Source organism: Urocitellus parryii, chromosome 8, assembly GCF_045843805.1.
Source record: "Urocitellus parryii isolate mUroPar1 chromosome 8, mUroPar1.hap1, whole genome shotgun sequence".
Classification (NCBI taxonomy): domain Eukaryota; kingdom Metazoa; phylum Chordata; class Mammalia; order Rodentia; family Sciuridae; genus Urocitellus; species Urocitellus parryii.
The window spans coordinates 72,385,721-72,405,394 of record NC_135538.1 but is presented as its reverse complement, the minus strand read 5'-3'; the positions used below and the strand labels follow the sequence as shown (position 1 = coordinate 72,405,394).

General features: G+C 31.6%; 1 protein-coding gene across 2 annotated transcripts in view; it reads left to right on the top strand.

Moving 5' to 3' along the window:
- Znf292 (zinc finger protein 292) overlaps positions 1-19,674 on the top strand; it is an 80,413-nt gene that overhangs the window by 45,371 nt on the left and 15,368 nt on the right. The window contains exons 6-7 of one of the 2 annotated variants that reach the window (XM_026410773.2): positions 12,409-12,611; positions 19,005-19,141. In XM_026410773.2, coding sequence (XP_026266558.2) covers positions 12,409-12,611; positions 19,005-19,141 — 340 coding nt within the window. Of the gene's footprint in view, positions 1-12,408; positions 12,612-19,004; positions 19,142-19,674 lie in introns of those variants that run through there. The other variant, XM_026410782.2, reaches the window with a different exon arrangement.

Genomic DNA, 19,674 nt, shown 5'->3' with positions numbered 1-19,674 from the left:
TTGGTTGGATATAATTCATCTGAAGATATCCCCAAAAAGGTCCGTTAATTAAATTTCATCTGAGGTACTTTAGGCCTTTCACCTTTATTTTATTTGGGGGATGATGCATTTATAGGATTGTAGAATCTTAAAATAACAGACATATTACAATTTTTTTCTCAGTGTCGTTTCAACAGAGGGGTTGTTCCCTCTGTAACATCCTGACAGGTGGCATATGATAACTTATTTGACAGATGGAGAAAGCAGAAATCAGGTAGTTAAATGATTTTCCTCAAAATATCGTAAAAAAATAGTGCTGGAATTCTCAAGTCTTATGTCTCTAAGATTAGTATTCATTCACAATTTATTACTCTTATTTTATTGTACGTTGTTGTTGGATTCTAGCTAAGCTCAAACTGTTAGGCGTCCTATTGGAAGTAGATGGCTAAATTAACTTAAAATATACACACATGCTCACATGTACATACATATATAATCAAATTGTATATATCATGAAGACAAAGCATAGTTGTTGTCTTGATACTTTTCTTAAGATTTAGAAAAATGTGCCCAGATTTCACCCTAACCTTTCTCAGGGTATTTGGAGAAATATATAAGAAGAAATTAACACATCCAATGAAATAAACATGTATTTAACACTGTCTGCTTCTACCATTTATTTTTGCTGTTTTTCTTGTTGATTGATTGCAAACTCTACATAATTTTATGATGTGACTGAAAGTTATGAAGGCTATGAGAAGGGAGTATTAAGAGTTCATAACTGCTTATGAACTCTTCTGGTACTTGGATATTTACCAAAAAATAACCCAGCCCATGTTCAAACTTTTCTTCAGGCAAATTGTTCTTTCCCATCTTCCTTTTCTACCATTTTATCAGTGCTTTCCCAATAGTTCTAGTAGTGTTACCCTTTTCTTGGTTCTCACTAGAACTTTAGCATTGTTAGCATTTCCTTCCTTCATACATATTCACAGATTTGCTCTAGTATTAAGACTTTGGAGAAATGGAAAATCAATACTGACTATTTAAAATAACAATAATGATGATGATATTAAGAATCTTAATTGGGTTTTTGTTTTGTTGTTGTTGTTAGTTGGGGGGGGGATGCCATTGACATTTTAGATTTTATCCCTAAGAGATTAACACCAGTATGTTTTATTTCTAGCATTAAATTTCGCTTTCTAATCTTGTCAGCTTTTTGGAAATGATGGGGTGTTATGTATTAATAGTATGTCGAATTACATTGTCTAGTCCCTAACAGTTTGGAAAGTGCTTTTATGTGCATGGTTTAATTTAACCTTCACGATAATCCTGTGATAAAGTTAGGATCTTTATTGTCCCTTTTCTGTGTTTTATGAGATAAAGAGGCTCAAAAAGATTAGTTGTGTTTTTAGCATCACATTGTAGTGATGAGATGTGGAGCCAGGAATTAAAGTCAGATCCTCAGCTTCACTCTTCTTCACTCTTCGCCCTGACACATCTAGCCTAATAAAATAAAATTGCACCTAACCTAAATATTTTTTTCCATTGTCAGTTTATAAATAACATTTTGCCAAATTCACATGTTATTACTAAAACAGGAAAAAAGAACTTTTACCTTATTAGATTAAAACTTTAAAAAAATTATTTGCTTTATTTCTTTGTTTTGAATGAACCTAACATCATATCGTTAACAAATGTCTCTTCCTGTCTCTTTGATGCTTTTTTTCTTGATCTTCATATGACATAATTTGGACTGTAGAGCCAGGAGGAGTTTCTGTAAAGCAGGTGGATTATAGATAGATAGCCAGATTCTAACAGAGCTCATAAAACAACCAGAGAGTGTTATTTGAGAGACTTTACAACCATAATCTTTACTTGGTCCTCTGTTATTTAGAATGTTTCTTTTGTGAATAATCACATAAACCAGAAGTGTATTTTTATTTTTTTCTGGGAAAAAATTGAAGAAATTAACTTTTTGTATCTACATACTAATTTATTTATGTTTTCAGATTTGGTGATATAAGGATGGGGTAACTTATAGCTCTTATATTCTGTATCTAGCCCCTTGATTTAGCTTAACTCTAGCCTAAAACTAGATTCTAAATTAGAAGTTAAGAGCAAGACAAGCACGGTGGCACATCCTATAATCCCAGTGATTAGGGAGACCAGAGCAGGAGAATCGTGAGTTCAAAGTGAGTCTCAAAAACAGCAAGGCCCTAAGCAATTTAGTGAGACCCTGTCTCAAAATATAAATCATAAAAAAGGCTGGGTTGTGACTCAGTGGTTATACCCCTGGGTTCAGAGACTAATGAGTCTGCCTATAAAGGCTATGCTTATAATTTGTTACTAGTGAAACCTTTCACCTTTTTATTTTCATTATTTATTTATTTTTGGTACCAGGGATTGAACTCAGGAACACTCAAATACTGAGCCACATCCCCCAGCCCTATTTTGTATTTATTTGGAGACAAGGTCTCACTGAGTTGTTTATCGTCTTGCTTTTGCTGAGGCTGGCTTTGAGCTCCATCCTCCTGCCTCAGCCTCCTGAGCTGCTGGGATTACAGGCTTGCACCACTGTGCCCAGGTTCCTTTGAGGTTTAGATGTGGTATTTGAACATTGGATAATCTGCTTAATCCTGATTGTTTTAATTCAGTTTTTAAATTGATTAAATTTAGACCTGCTAAATTTCATATGAACCAAGAAAATTCTCTTTTATTTGGAAGAGTGCTAGTAGGTAGGACTCTAAATTAAAGATGTTGGTTCCACTTTGATGTTTTAGCATTCTAAAATGAGGTAACTAATAACTAAACCAAAATAAGTTAAGTAGATGGTTTTGAATATGAAACAAAATTTTTGTTTACTTAACATATTATGTGTTTGTATAGTTATAGTCTCTGGATTGGAAAGGTATTAATACTAGTTATTTCCTACCTAGTTTTAACTCCTTTCTAAAAAAGCATCATTGAAAAATAAAATCATATTGATCACTTCTGGAGACAACCATCATATGGAACATACCTAGTTATCTTTTTTAATGTAGACTGAAAATCTTCATGATGTGGCATGATTTTAAACCTACAGTCATGATTCTTTATTTTGAAGTACATTTTATGTTCATTATTCTCTTTAATGTGTAATTCTCAACACTTACTCATATCTTAAGTGTGATTTGGTGAGCTTTAGGTCAGTGATACTATACTCACTCCCTTCATCCTATTTAAACTTAAGTTAGATTTACCTGAGATAAAGTTATCTTTTTGGGTAGCCATATCCTTCTCACAACTCAAGGAGGTTACTAAAATCACACAAACAAAATTCTTTTAAACAAATACTACTCTTAACTCATTTGTCAAAATAGTTTTGAATCCTGTATTATGCAAAGTTTTTGTCCTTCCCAATTTCCTTTCATTAGCAGCTTTACTACCTTATACCCTATTGGCATCCAGGTCCATGATGATAACCATAAAAAGATCATACTCAGAAACAGAGTCTTAGATCCTTATAGAATTTTCTCATTTTCTTTCTGTTCTTTTTACCTTCTAACTGCTATCATTTTATCAAGTGTACCTATTTTTTTTTTTAAGTAAACTTTTGAGGAAAGACCATAGGCAGTATTTGAGTTCTCTTACATAAAAATGTTCAATCTGGAGGTTAGTTTGACCTTATTTATTATTTTTAAATTAGCCCTTTTATTTTAGAATAGATTTAGATTTCTATAACAATTATGAAGCATTTCCTGTACACCCTACAACCATTTTCCACTATTTAATATCTTACATTTTACGTTTGTTATTCTGTTTAATGTACTATACTGTATTTTTTTTTTCTTTTTTTTTTTTTATTGTTGGTCGTTCAAAACATTACATAGTTCCTCATACATCATATTTCACAGTTTGATTCAAATGAGTTATGAACTCCCAATTTTATCCCGTGTATTTTTTAACACACAATAATCCAATATTGATATTTGTTAATTTAAGTCCATACTATCTATATTTCCTTGGGTTTTTTTTTATATATATATATATAATGTCCTTTTTCTGTTCCAGGATCCCAGCCAGGATTCCACATTACATTTAGTCGTCATATCTCCTTAGGCTCCTCTTGGCTGTGACAGTTTTTTAGACTTTCCTTGTTTTTGATGGCCTTGACAGTTTTGAGGAATACTGGTCAGGTATTTGTAGAGGGTCCCTCAGTTGGGATTTGTTTGTTGATAATTCTCATGATTAGACTGGGGTTTGGAGAAGAAAGACCACTGAGGTAAAGCACCATTGTATTCACATTATGTTAAGGGTACATGTTATCAACATGACTTATCCCCATTGATGTGAACATTGACCACTTAGTGAGGTAGTTATGTCTCAGAATTCAGTAAAGTTACTCTCCCTCACTACCTTCCATGCTGTACCCTTTAAAGGAAGTTAGGATGTGCAGCCCACACTTAAAAGGTGGAATGTTGTCTTCTGTCTTTGTAAGGAGTGGTGTATATCAAGACCAATAGGATTGTAAACAGATTTCACACACCCGCATAATTCATTCATTCATTTATTCATTCACTTATTTATAAGTAACAGTATGGAGTCATGGAAATTTATTTTATAGTTTGGTCATAATCCAGTACTACTTTATCATTCAAATTATTCCAGCTTTCCCCAAGGCTTTATGTGGTCCTTCATCCATACTCTATTGTTATGGTTTGTGTTTTAACTACTTTTCAGCTTCCTGGCATTATAAGACCTTGCAGGCTCATCTTGCATATTTCTTGACCCACTTGTAGAACTGGCTATTTTTCCAGGGAATCATGATTCCTTTTATTGAAGAATGGTATTAGAAACCAAGATATGGTATCTAGTATACTTTTTTTCACTTTGTTATCATTGCATCTAGGTTCTCTCAGTGGACAGAGCAAAGAAATATGTTTGTGTACTACCATGTGTATATATATATATATCTATAAATATTTGTACAGTAACCAGCTATTATCTATGTTAAACCAAATTTGAGTTCATACTGTTTCCTACTCCACTCCATAACTATAAGGATCGTTCTAACCTTCCCACTTATCTGTAACCACCAACTTCAATAGAAGGTCACATGATTGGAAGCCTTTTCAGACTGGTTTCTCCTGCCATTGACCATCCATTCAGTCCTGGAGTACAAGTAGAGTGATTTCAGAATTGATAAACTTGTACACTTGTGGGAAACAGTTTTGTCATTTAGAGTACAGTGCTTTTGTAAAGTTCCTTTTGCCTTTATTCATGCAGAATTCACTCATTTTTAACATCATTTGGGTTAGCATCTTATTTTTCTTATGTGTTCAGTGAGACTTTTTTCATACATTTGTAATACAATTAGATTTTTTTTTCATCTGGGGTTGTCCCAACCTCCTAAAGTTGAAACATTTATATACCTTAAGATTCCCCTTTATGCTATAAAATTCTTTGGGTTTTGACAAATGCATCTACCTACTATTACAATATCATAAAGAATCATTTCATTGTCATAATATCAACTGTGTTTCATCTATTCAACCTTCTCTTAAAAATCTAAGAAAAACTAATTTATTTGCCGTCTCTGTAGTTTTACATTTTCATTCTTCTTCTAAATAGCAGTATTCGTTAAACATTCATCCATGTCTTTATGTGGCTTAATAATTCATCTGTTTTTAATACTGGGTAGTATTTTATTGTAGGAATGTTTATTCACTTATTAAAGAATATGTTGTTTGCTAGCATTTTTGGTGATTTGAGTAAAACTGCCATAAACATTTGCATGCAGGTTTTTGTGTGGATGTGAATTTTCACATCAGTAGGATTACTGTGTATGGTAAGACTTTGTTTAGCTTTCTAAGAAAATGCCTATCTTTGAAAGTGTCTATACTGTTTTGTATAGAATCCATTCATTTCTAAAGTTATTTGGGTTAGTATTTTATTTTTCTCTTCCTTTCAGTGAGACATTGTTTTTTCATACATTTTAAATAGTTAGATTCTTTGTCACATTCTATGTTTCATCCAGGGCTATTTCAGCCTCACAAACTGTCCCAGTCTCCTCGGCATTGAGTAGTTTGTATCGCTCCAGACCTTCACCAGTAATTGATAGTGTCTGGTTTTTTGGGGTTTGGTTTGGGGTTTTTTTTTTTGTTTGTTTGTTTTTTGTTTTTTAGCCATTCTGATAGACACATAGAGTTAGCAAATTGTTTTAATTTACGTTTCTCTAATGATAAATTACATTAAACATCTTTTCAAATGCATAATTGCCATCTGTATATCTTTAGTGAAGCATCTGTTCAGATCTTTTGCCTATTCTTTAATTGGATTGTTTTCTTATTGAGTTTTAACTGTTGTTTGTATATTTTGGGTGCAAGTTCTACTCAGGTATGCTTTGCAAACTGTTCTTTCTCTCTGGCTTGACCTTTCTCCTAAAAGTGACCTACAAAGCAGAAGTCCCATATTTTAATTAAGTCAAATTTATCAATTTTTATTTAATGAACTCATGATTTTTTGTTTTACTTAAAAACTCATCACCAAATTTAATATCATATAGATTTTTTCTTTCCTTTTTTCTTAAATATTTTTTAGTTGTAATTGGACACAATATATTTATTTTTATGTGGTGCTGACAATCCAACCCAGTGCCTCACACGTGCAAGGCAGCCACTCTACCACTGAGTTACAGCCCCAGCCCCTTTTCTTTCATTTTTTCCTAGATGCTTTATAGTTTTCCATTTTATATTTGGGTTTATGTTCTATTTTAACATAATCTCTGTGAAAGTACAACCTAATTTATGCTTAATGAATCTGTATTGACTCTTACTATTCACTTATTTTTCTGAATAGTCACAGCAATTTTTTTTCTTATTTTTCCACAGTTTTAAATTGGTGCATAATGTTATACACAAGGTGGCACTTGTTATATATTTGTGTATACAATTTGACCCATATCATTTCCCAGTATTTCCCCTTTCCCTCTTACTAGCCATTTTTTAATATAGTTAATTTTTAAACTTTTATCCAGGATTATATCTCATTCTACAGTTTTGCAAACATACCATCAGCCTTATTTTAAAAAATTACCTTTCCCATCTCTTTCCTCTTGTTTTTTATTGTTATTTTTTAATCTAAAATTGAGAATCAAGAATTCTCCTATTCTTTCCCACCATAAATAATATACGCTTTCCCCAACTTAAGTATCGTCTCCTCTAGTTTTAATATTCTCAGCACTTTTGGTGGGCAGATATTTAGCTTTTAGGTTTTAACTTTACTTACACTTTGCATGTATTAGTACCAGGTCTCTTACACTCATAGTGGATCCTTGATCCTGAGTTTGCTTTTCCTTTTTTTGTATATGTCATTCTAAAATATGAACTTACAACTGGGTGTGATGGCACATGCCTTTAATTCCGGCTCTTGGAGAGGCTGAGGTAGGAGGTTCCTAAATGGGAGACCAGCCTAGGCAACTTAGCAAGACCCTGTCTCAAAATGAAATTTTGAAAAGGTGTTAGAGTGCTTGCTTAGGATATGCAAGATCCTGGATTCAGTTTAGTCCCCAGCATCGCAGAGTAGATAAACTTAGCACTCCCTATGACAGTCACACTGAATTTTTAATATAGTTAATTTTTTAACTATATTTTTTAAACTTTCCCTTCTACATTTTTGTTGTTGTTGTTGGCATCGGACCTTTATTTTTTTTATTTATATGTGGTGCTGAGAATCAAACCCAGTGCCTTACACATGCTAGGCAAGCGCTCTACCACTGAGCCACAACCCCAGCCCTCTCCCCTCTACTTTTAATTTAGTTGCATAAATTGCATTTTGTCAATACTTTCTTGAACCTTGAGCCCTGCAGTTCTCTCTAGCCTCCCACCCTCAGAATCTTTTGCCTTTCAAGGGAAATTTCTAAAGCTTAAAACTTGTTCAAGCATTGTTTCTACCTCTTAGCTTTCAAGAGTAGTGCAGCTATAAACATGGGAGTACATGGATCTCTTTGAGACCTGTTCTTTTGAGCATACACCCCAAAATGGGATAGATAGATTAGTAGTTCTGTTTTTTAGTTTTTTTGAGAAACTGCTCTGCTATGTTCTGTAGTGGTTATATCATTTTATAGTTTCATTAATAGTTCATAAAATTCCAGTTTCTCCACATCTTCAAAAATAATTTTTTTCATAGTAGCTATTGCAATGAGTATAAGGTAATATCTTATTATGCTTTTGATTTGTAGTTCTTTGAGGATTTGTTAACCATCTTTTATCATCTTTTTGGAAAATATCTATTTGAGTTCATAGATAATTTTTGATCATATTTTTTTCTTTGTGAGATACAATTCTCTATATATTCTGGTTAATAATCCTTATCAGATAATGTCTTCTCCCATTTCTTAGGCTGCCATTTTACTCTGTTAATTGTGTCCTTCAATACATGAATGTTTGTTTGATATAGTCTCATTTGTCTATCTTTGCTTTTGTTGAGTAAACCTGTGAAGTTGTAGCCAAGAAACTATTGCCTAGTCCAATGTCATGAAGTTTCTCCACTGATTTCTTCTAGGAGTTTTCTAGTTTCAGGTCTTAACTTTTAAGTCTTTAGTCCATTTTGATGGACTTCATTTTTTTGATACCTAGTTTTTCCAGCACTATTTGTTAATAGATTATCCCTTTTTCCATTGATTTGTTTTAGCACTCTTCAAAGATCATTTGAACAAATATGATAGGGTTTCTTTCTGGTCTCTAGTCTACTGAATGGTCTCTATGTATATTTTTATGCCAGTGTTACATTTTTTGATTACTCCAAATTTATGTTTTGCAGTCAGGTCATGTGGTACCTTCAGCTTTGTTGTTGTTTTCAAGTAATTTTAGCTATTAGGGATTCCTTATGAAAAACTGCCATTGTGATTTTGATAGGAATTATATTGAATCTGTAGATCTTTTTGGATAGTATGGATGGGTATCTTAACGTTATTAATTGTTCCAGTCTATGAACAGAAACTGTCTTTCCAGTTATTTATGTTGTCTTTAATTTCTTTCAGCAGCATTTTATAGTCTTCTGTGTATAAGTCTTTCATGTTGTGATTAGGTTTTTTACCTTTTTTTTAACTATTTTTACTATTAATAGTATTTTACTGTTTTTGATGCTATTGCAAAAATTTTCACTGTTACCATATAGAAGTGCACCTTATTTTTGTGTGTTGATTTCTATATTTTGCAACTTTGCTAAATTTATTATTTAAAAAAATTTAAATGGAATCCTTAGGGATTTCTACCTATAAGATCATGTCATCTGCTAAGAAACAATTTTGTTTCTTCCTTTCCAGTTTGGAGCCTTTTTTTTTTTCTTGATTGATTTCCAAATTGTATGTAAGAGAAAATACTAATTATATATATCTTTTAAAAGGTTAGGTAATGCAGATTCATATAGGTCATGGTGAGAATTTGGGGATTTATCCTTTGAAAGCCAAAGGTTTTTTTTTTTTTAAAGGGAAGAAAATCAAACATGTACTTTAAAAACTGAACTAAGGGGGCTGGGGTTGTGGCTCAGTGGTACAGCACTCATCTAGCACATGCGAGCCATTGGGTTCGATCCTCAGCACCACATAAAAAGTAAATAAATAAAAGGCATCGTGTCCATCTACAACTAAAAAAATATTTTAAAAATTTCTAAAATAATACTGAACTAAGTACTCTGGGTGCTGGTGGAGAAGTGATAGAGGGGGGAAGAGATGATGCAGAAGACTAGCAGGTGGCTACTGGGTGGTCTGATTAGGGATTTGGGTTGTGGGGAGAGAGAGAGAGGACAGTAGAGAAAAAGTGAACAGAATCAAGTAGAAAGGCAGAATTAGATATTGGGTTGGATATATGGGTGATATTCAGAAGAGAGCACTTTTAAGTTCTATATTAAGTTTCTGACTTGGGCACAACCAAGTAGATTGAAATATAGAGATGACATATTCTATGGTGTAGAGATTTTTGTATGGTATGTGATAACGCTCAAAAGCAACAAGTCAGAGATGCTGTCTTGGCATGGAACTATACACTCAGTAAGTTGAGTTGACACTACTTTAGGGGAATTCAGGAGACTAGGATACGCTGTGTTACGTAATACACAGTACTCATACAGTTATTTATCTCAAAAATGTATAAATTGTAGTGTCTTTAAAGTTAATTGTTGGATTAAAAATTAATATTTGCTTATTTAGCATATAAAAGTGGCATTTATGGGGAAAAAGCTATTTTTAACATGTATTTACATTGCCATTTTGTGTCATCCAGCTGTCTTGATCGGCTTGAATATAATAAAAACTGCTTTTCTCATGAAGCACATAAATGCAGAGAAAGTAGATAGAAAGGCACGTGAATAAAATTAAAATCTTTTATGTGAGGTGAGAGTGGGGAAAGCAGATTAGAGAGTGCAATTTGACATCTAATTGTTAAAATATAAAAATCATAAAACTTTTTCAGAAGTCTGGCAAGCACTAAAAAGGTAGTCTAGTTCTGGTTCTGTCATTAGATGGCTTTAAGACTCTAGGAAGTCTCTTGCCTTCGGTGAGCCTCAGTTTACTCATCTGCCAAATGATGTAGCTGGACAAAATGATCTATAAAGTCCCTTCTGCTCTAATTGCTTTGTATTTCTTGGGAATTCATTTTGCCATAAGTGTGGCAGGGATTTCCCATCAGGAAAAAAAAAACTATGATTTTGAAATGTTTAATATTAATATATAGTCTGAATACATTGATTTAGCAGAAAACATATTAGACACAACTTGTCAGTCTAACTTAAATGCTGCTGTTTGAAATTTCTACAGACTAATTTTTGTTAGATACTTGTCACCTTTCGAATTTATTTGCCATGATCTTTCAGATTCTTTTGATTATGAGTTTTTTAATGAGATTATTTGAAATAATTCCTATACGTTGTCTTTGTAGAGTTTCCTTTTGATAGCTTTAATTTCCTAATACAATTCTATGTTAAAAAAAAAGTTAATCACTGTTGATTGCCAAAAAACCTTATTTCAATGTTGTTTTTCTTAAATCTTTCCTCTAAAATCTTCGCAGATTTTGCTTTAGTAGTGAAACTTAATTGTAAAAGGTATTTTAATATACTTATCCTGATAGGATCATGTCCTGAAAAATAAAAGTAATGCCATTTATTTCAGAAAGATGTATAGCTATAGGCACCATTAATTTAGGCATTTAGTTTATCCATGTTATGTTTTTAAAAATTTTTTGTTTAGTCTAATGTAAAGAATAGAGGATAGTTACAGAGGTCTAGAATTTAAGAAAAGGATGAAATTTGGGATCCTGTGTAAAACTGTTTGTAGGCTCATGGTTTTAATATTAAGGAACCATGATTATAGTACTTTACAAAAGAATCTTTTTCATAGTAGAGTGGAGTAGAGTTAGATAGAAAAATAAAAGTAGTAAGTAATAAAGAGGAGCACTGGATGTTTAAAGAAGGAAAGAACATCTTTCTCATTTTTCCTCTTACAGTATGCAAATGATTTGTTACATGTATCTTCTGGTCTGTTCACAAGTAGAGAAAATAACGTGTTTTATTTACAGGGCATTTTAAATTTTATTGCAAAAAGCTTTTTGAAGATTTCAGGGTAGTCATCACCAAATAAATATTTAAACATAATTCCCATCATGGTAAAGAAATCAGGGAAATTTTAAAAATTTGTACTTGTTAAAACTTAAATTCTTTTTGATATATTGAAATTTTTATATATAGGTGACCAAGAAAGCATTAGGAAATTCACAGATTTGAACAGAAGAGAAGTCTGTTATGTATAAGTGAATCTCAGGCATATCTTAAGGTTTATCAATTGATGTTTTAAAAATAACCACACAAGTTTGTCTCTTGGCAAACTTTTCCTCTTATTTTTTTCTGAAAATGCTTTAATTCATTCTAGAACATCTATTAAGAAAAGATAGACCTCATCTTTGTAAAATTAAAAGCACATCATCAAAATTGAACAACATATTAGTTTAATTTCTCCTTTTAGAATATCCAAATATCCTTTGTGGTTGCCCAAATAATTATGTAATGCCCTGGCATTACAAATTTTAGGGATACTAGCTTTTGTTTTTAAAGAATAACTGCTATTGGGAGAATAATTTATTATTTTAATAATACCAGTTAATTAAAATTTAATGCACAATTATTTTTATCATGAAGAAGTTTATTTAGCTCATTCCAAATGATACTCTAAGGGGCAAAAATATGGACTTCAACTTCAAAAAGTTAGCAAAAAAATCTTTTCTTGCTTAGAAGATCAAGTATTTTGGATAGCCTTACGGCAATAGTGAAAAATTGCAAGAAACAGGTTTAGTTCCTATCTTAAAAAAAAATATATATATATATATATATTCCTTATAAGTATTGTATTGCAAATGAATTATTACCAAATGTTAATAATCTATTATGTCTTGTTTTTTAAAGTGAATGAATTTTTAGCTTTTGAGGGTCCCATCTTGTTGGATATGAGAATTAAACATCTAATCAAAACAAATCAGTTAAGTCAAGCAACTGCTCTAGCAAAGCTGTGTTCTGACCATCCAGAGATTGGTACAAAAGGTAGTTTTAAGCAAACTTACCTTGTCTGTCTTTGCACATCATCACCAAATGAAAAGTTAATCGAAGAGGTGAGTATATTTTTTGTTAGTAATTATTTTTCGAAGTGAAGAAATTAATTTTTAGACTAGAATGTCTTTGACTTCCCTTTCTTGTAAACAGTTAAGGGACCATTGTTGTCTAGCTTATAAATTATGTGGATCTTTTAAATGTTTTGGCTAAATTAGGAAAAAGTTGTGGAAACTTAAATTTAGTAGAATATTTATATTTGGTGGTATTTGGACCATAATTTCAGTTTTATCTGACTGTAGGATACTTGCAGATCTTTTTAATTGACTACTTTAAAAGGGAAAGTGTTCCTAAAAAGAAATCATAAATTCTATCTATGTGTAGAATATGTAAGTATATAATATATGAAGATATGTAATATTTTTAAAAGTAAATATTTGCATATTTAATGTAAAACTATTTTGAGACATTATATGTTTTAATTTGGCATAGAGCATAATATTTATTTATGTTTCATAACTGTGAATAGAGTCATCATCTAAATTGGAAATTTGCGTTTTTAAACACTCAACTAACCTCAGAATGAAGTTGGAGGTAGAGTAGGAGAATTAAAAGTTGATGAATAACAACTTATATTTAAAGAATTTAGCCAGGTGCAGCGGCACATGCCTGTAATCCCAGCAGCTTAGAAGGCTGAGGTAGGAGAATCACAAGTTTAAAGCCAGCCTCAGCAAAAGGAAAGTGCTAAGCAACTCAGTGAGACTTTGTCTCTAAATAAAATACAAAATAGGGCTGGAGATGTGGCTCAGTGGTTGAGTACCCTTGAATTCAATCCTTGGTACCCAAGAGGAAAAAATAAAAACTTAGATAAAGAAAACAGTACTACATTAAAGAGTGTTCTGTGAGTTCCGAATGCATACAAGTGTCTTGTATCTCTGATAGACATTGATTGCCTCCAGAGCAGTAGAGAGAGAACAAAAAAAGAGATTGTTGGGATAAACTTGAAGATACCTTGAGAACTGCTGAGGTTTGTAGCAGAGAAGACAATTAGACAATGTATGATCTCCTGAGCACACAGAGATTATAATCAAAGTTCAGAAGCAAGAGAACCTCAGACAGAAAACTGAATGCCCAGATGAGGTTAGATGTTGTAAATGTATGGTGATTGTATGATTTTTCTTGATAAAAAGTGAAATTTTTCTTCCTCACTTCATAAAGTGAAGAAGCAGGTAATAGGATTGGATCAAAATAAGAAGTAGGGATTTTGGATATAGTGAGGATATTGGGAATACTGGGAAGAGTTCTATGGTAATTTCTAGGCTTTGGATGGAGTAGGACCTTATTCTTTATTTAACCTAGGACATTATTCTATTAGTTTGGGCATTGGCTACTCTATAGATTCATTTTCCTTATGACTTTTTTCTTTTATTGTCCAGGAAATTTTCTTTTTAAATTGCTAGGTATCAGGAGGGCATGTGGCTCAGTGGTAGAGCACCCTGGGTTTGATTCCCAGCACCATCAAAGAAAGAAAGATAAATAGCTACACATCAGAGCAAAATTGAAGGGGTTTTTGTTGTTGTTGTTTTGTTTGTTCAAGGTAACTAGACAAGTTAATTAACAGATTTATAAATTTTTGGAAAAAAGTCTTTGAAATGTGTGTATCATCATTTTTATTAATTAAACAGTGTGTGCTTTATAGGCACTGGGAAGTAAAGGTGAGTAAGGCATAGACCCTGCCCTAAAGAAGCATACCTTCTAGTAGGAAGGTATCTAAACAGACTGTAATTTGATTTGCTTTGAAATTGAAGTCTGTGATTTTATAAGTTCAAGTAAAAAATCTGCCTTTCTAGCTCTCTGAATAATCAGGTCTTGAAATACTGAGCCTAAATTCCCTCTTGGTATAATTATCCAGAGTTGAGTAGTAGCAACCCAGCCTGCTCTGGGAGATGGTTCTGAAAATTTTCTGTGAGGACCCTGGCTTCCTTTGATGTCATGAGAGGATGTTTTGTTTTTAAACTCCTTCTCTTGTTAACATTAAGATTTTTTTTTTCATGTTCTTAAGCAGAATCACTAAGGTCACTGAGTATTTCATCCCAGGAGAAAAAAACTTGGTAGTGCAGAACAGGTTAGCATATAAGTAAATACATATTCCTTATTAAAAAGTCCCCTTTTCTTAAAGGTTATTTGGTTGCTCTTTTATGTTTATATTACAAACACATTAGAAGCTTACTCTTCACTGTTCCACGAGAGGTAAGTGAATTAATATTGGCTGTTACTGAGGCCCATTATTTCTGCATTTTAGAACAGTTGCCCAAAGACATTGCCCCCCTCTAGCATGGGTATGCTTATGCATATATTTTCTCTTTTCTTTTCTCCCTTCTTCTCCAAATTGTTCATTTACTTTACTTTGGTTCTTTATAAGCATTTGAGTTTTTTAATCTGTTTCTTATAAGCATTTGAGGGTTTTTATTTTTTATTTTTTGGAACCTGTTCCTTAGGGAATAGACTTTGTTAGAAGGAGTCAGCCATGGCCTGAATTGTTGATCTTTTTGAGGAATCCTTGTGTAAGTGTCCAGTAGGCAAGGTATTGACTATTTCCAAGGACCCTTTGAGTGTGATAGAAATAGCAGCTAGCTGTCACAGGGAGGGGTTGGGAGAGGTGAGTGTTAATTTGGCTTCTCTGGAAGGAATGAGCTTTGGTCTGATGCTCATATAGGTAGTAAAAATAAAGTTTGGCAGTGTTTTGTTGAGTTTAGAGACAATGTTTCTATTGGTTTTACCTTTAAACATAAAAGTAAATTTTTCTCTTGTCTATCTCTAATCATCATTTTCTTTCTTTCTTTCTTTCTTTCTTTCTTTCTTTTTTTTTTTTTTGGTTTAATCATCATTTTCTAATGTAACACATCCCAAAGTAATCATTAAGTTTGAAAATTGATATATAAGGTATTGGGGTTTTGTTGTTGTTGTGTGTTTAGTTTGCTTGTTTGTTTGTTTTTAACATTTTCCTATGCATGTACATATACTTAAAACCACATACTGGTACCCTGGCTGCTAGTCACTTTTCTCCTTTTTATTGACATGTTCATTTTATTTCATCTTCATTCTTTTTTGTGGCTGCATAATCTTATAGTATGTATTTGTAGTATCTTTAACCAGACAGCTGGACACTTAGTTTATCTTGTACATATATTGTTACATCCTTTTTGCAAGTATATTGGTAGGGTAAATTTCTGAAAGTGGAATTGTTGGATCCAAGAATCTATACATTTTAATTCATTAGGGCCAAACTGTCACTCAGAAAAGATGATGGCAATTTAGGCTTAAAAAAAATATAACAGCTCATGGTTTGATTTTTACATTTTCTTAGTTATGATTCCATCTAAGTTATTTTCTATACTTAAAATGATTGTATTTTAAAAAGCAAATCAAATAGTCTTAAAAGTATTCTTGATATATAATTAGAATCAAAACATTTTAAGAGTACACTTGGTAAAGGTATATAAAATATTAACAAAATGTTTTATATTTTTTTGATACCTTGCCATATTAACACATAAGATACTATTTGTATTTTTAAATGATTTTTCTGCATCACAAAGGGATTGTGCATCATATGTCTTTAACAAATAGATTATTCTAATTGGTTTTAAGTTTTTTATTTGGAGTTCTACATTTTCTGGTATCAATTTTGCCCATTTCTCAAAACAATACAGAACGTAGGTAATATATTGGTAATCTCTGAATTGTGTTGCCTTGGATTTTTAAAACAAATTATTGTGTATTGCTGATCATATTTCACTTTTTATCATTTTCATTCAACCATTCATTAGTTTTAAATATAGTTTCATTATTTCTGCCATGTCTTTATATTTTTTTCAAGAAGGTCTTCTTGTGGTAAATCAAGGAAGTGAATGCCCGCAAATGTACTATAAAACTTGTTTCATTAGTGTGCCTGTTTTTAAAAAATTAAGTTTTCTGTATATTTGAATATGACAAATTTTTCACTTGGCATTTTATATACACACATAAATATACATGCATTTACATGAATGAATACACATAGGTGATTATACATAAATACAAGTATGTACTTTTAAATAGTAAGAATAAGCTAATGGGAGTGTTTCCACTGGATACATACAATTTTCTTTCCTTATAAATAGTATATACATCTGGTACCATGTGAGCATTTAACAGGAATGACTTAGGTTTTAGAAGAGCAATAAAAATGATGATTCAAAATAAATGAGACTTTCAAGAAACAAGGATTTGTATTAAATCTGAACAAGTAAATCTATATTTATCAATATAGGACCTCAGTATACTTGCCCATGTAAAAATTTGGGAAAGAGTATCGACCATGAAGCTAAACCTGAAATACTTGACTCTGCCACTAAATATAACTTTAAGCAAGGACTTAACTTTTCTAAGCCTGTTTTCTAAAAGTATTATAGTATATCCCTAATAAGAAAGTCTAAAATCTGAAATGTTCCAAAATCTATTATAACTTCTTGAACACTGACATAAGTGGAAAATTCCACACCTGATCATGTACAGGTTGGTCAAACACAGGTACAATAAAAATATTATATAAAATTTCCTTCAGGCTATGTGCATAAGGTTTATATGGTAAACTTTTAATTCCATGTTCAGATTTGGATCCCAACTCCAACGGATCTAATTATGTATAGGCAGATATTTATAAATCCAAAGTCTGAAACACTTCAGGTTCCAAACAGAATATCAGGTTTCTAAACTGGATAAGAGACAACTCAACCTGTTCCAAAAAGTTCTTGTGGAATAGCATTGCTATTTCTGAAGTAGCTGGCTCTAATAAATAGTAGTTATGGTTTTTAACATTTTATGAAAAAAGTAAAAAAAATAAACTTGGAAGTTGACTTCATAACATTGGTCTTCATAAGTATGTCAGGTTAACTGTTTAAAATTTAACACAACTTTTGGGATTGGGGTACAGCTTAGTGATAGAGTATTTGCCTGTCATGTATAAATTCCTCCGTTCAATCCCCAGCACTGCAAAAAGTAATAATGACAATAAATAAATAATATGTTAGACCATGAAGGAAGCCTCAAATTTTAAAAATGGTTTGAATGATTAAGTTAATACGACTTTTTTTTATTAGTTACAAATGACAGTAATACGACTTTTAATAAAAGATAATGTGATGAAATGGCAAGAGCTTAGGTCTTTGTTATTTATGCATGTTTTGTTTTATGGCTGTACCTCTTAACTGTTGGACAAATTATATATAACTTTGAAACCCCTATATTATATATAAAATATTAAATGAAAATATCTACCTAGTGGAAAATTATAATTATGTAGTAGTACATGGAAAATGTCTGACAATGTTTAACATTTTAGATGTTGTAAAATATTTGTTGTATAAACATATATCCTTCAGCCCTTTTTCATTAAATGGTATTGCTTCTGGATGAAGACTTGTTAGAAAATGGCAGACAGAGAAGTATTGGAAAGAGCACTGCATCAAAGGTGTACCAAGACTTAGGTTTTATTATTTACGCTGAATCCGATACTAACTTCATTAATCTTTTCCGTGGAACACAATGATTTATGATTTGTATGCTATTCATCATATTCCTTGTCTTATAGCAAATGCCTATAGAGATCATAGGCCCATTCTGTTTGTTTTATATATCAAAGTAATGAGGTAGTATTGTTTTTTTTTTTTAAGTTAATAAATGGGAATATATTGTTAAACAAAGCAAGTTGCCTTTATCTAAGGATACATATATGTTTGCTTGGCTATTGGCAAACTTAGAAATGGAGAAAATTTATGTGAAAAGCAAAATATTGGACATTTATAGAAAATATAGCTGAAATGAGGTGACCTTATTTTAAAATATAAAATGATTTGTATTACATCCTCCTCCCTTGCATGAATAGACACTAAGTTTATTAAACTATATCCAGTATAACTCTTGTCTTTCTACTGGTTCTAATGCTAATTTAAATCAGTGAATAAAAGGGGAAAAAAGTGAAAAAGTAATGCAGTATTTCTTTTTCAGTATCATGGATCTGGTTTCATGGGTTAAAAAGTTCTTATAATTAAATTATTTATTTATTTATTTATAAATAAATTATTTATTTATTTATTATAATTATTCTTATAATTAAATTATTATTTATTAATTCTTAAAATAGCTATTTTCCTGTATTTAATACTCTCTCAAAATTGCTGCATTAGTTTTTACTAGCTATGAGGAAAGATTATTTTTTGTACAGCCCAGTCTTTGTCCTAGTAATGACCAGTTATGACTTGACTCGATAGTGTATGAGTAAATGAAAATTATTTGTAGATACCTAATACAAAATTGAACATATTTTTTTATATATAATGTATATGTACATGTCTCTGTGTGTCCCCTAGTAGAAAGCCATTTTATTGCATTATTTCTATTTCCTTTCTCTGTAGATTTCAGAAGTTGATTGCAAAGATGCACTAGAAATGATATGTAACTTAGAATCTGAAGGTGATGAAAAAAGTGCTCTTGTTTTATGTACTGCGTTTTTATCACGTCAGCTCCAACAAGGAGATATGTACTGTGCTTGGTGAGTTGATTTTTTTTTTTTAAGAAAAATTTATTAAATAGACTATGAAATAGGTATTGGGCATTCAGATAGCTTAGGATTATTTTTAAAGCTTTTTTGTCATGTCAAGACAAAATACTTGTTTTGTATATTGCATGTGTGCAAGTTGATTATCAAATAGTTGATGTTTTAAAGCTTTTAGTATTAAGGATCACACAATTCCTTAGCAAGCATCTGGTCAGCAAATTTTTAAATGTTGAATGATGAAAGGTTTATTTGTCTAATTCCACCATAAAAAATTTTTTTTAGCTTTGTAAAGCAGCCTGTGATTCAGTGTGTTTATTTTTTCCTTTGTGTATTATATACTTTTAGGTACTTAACCAGCTGCTACTACTTATATAAAAGTTGTTCATTTTCTATATATGAGAAATCATTCAACTTTGCTAACTTTTTCATGTTCCCTTCAGTACACACTGCCTGGTATAGTACATTTCCAAAGTGGGTAAAACTTGCTAATATAATCCTTTGGAAGTTACAGGTCAAAAAGATGTTTA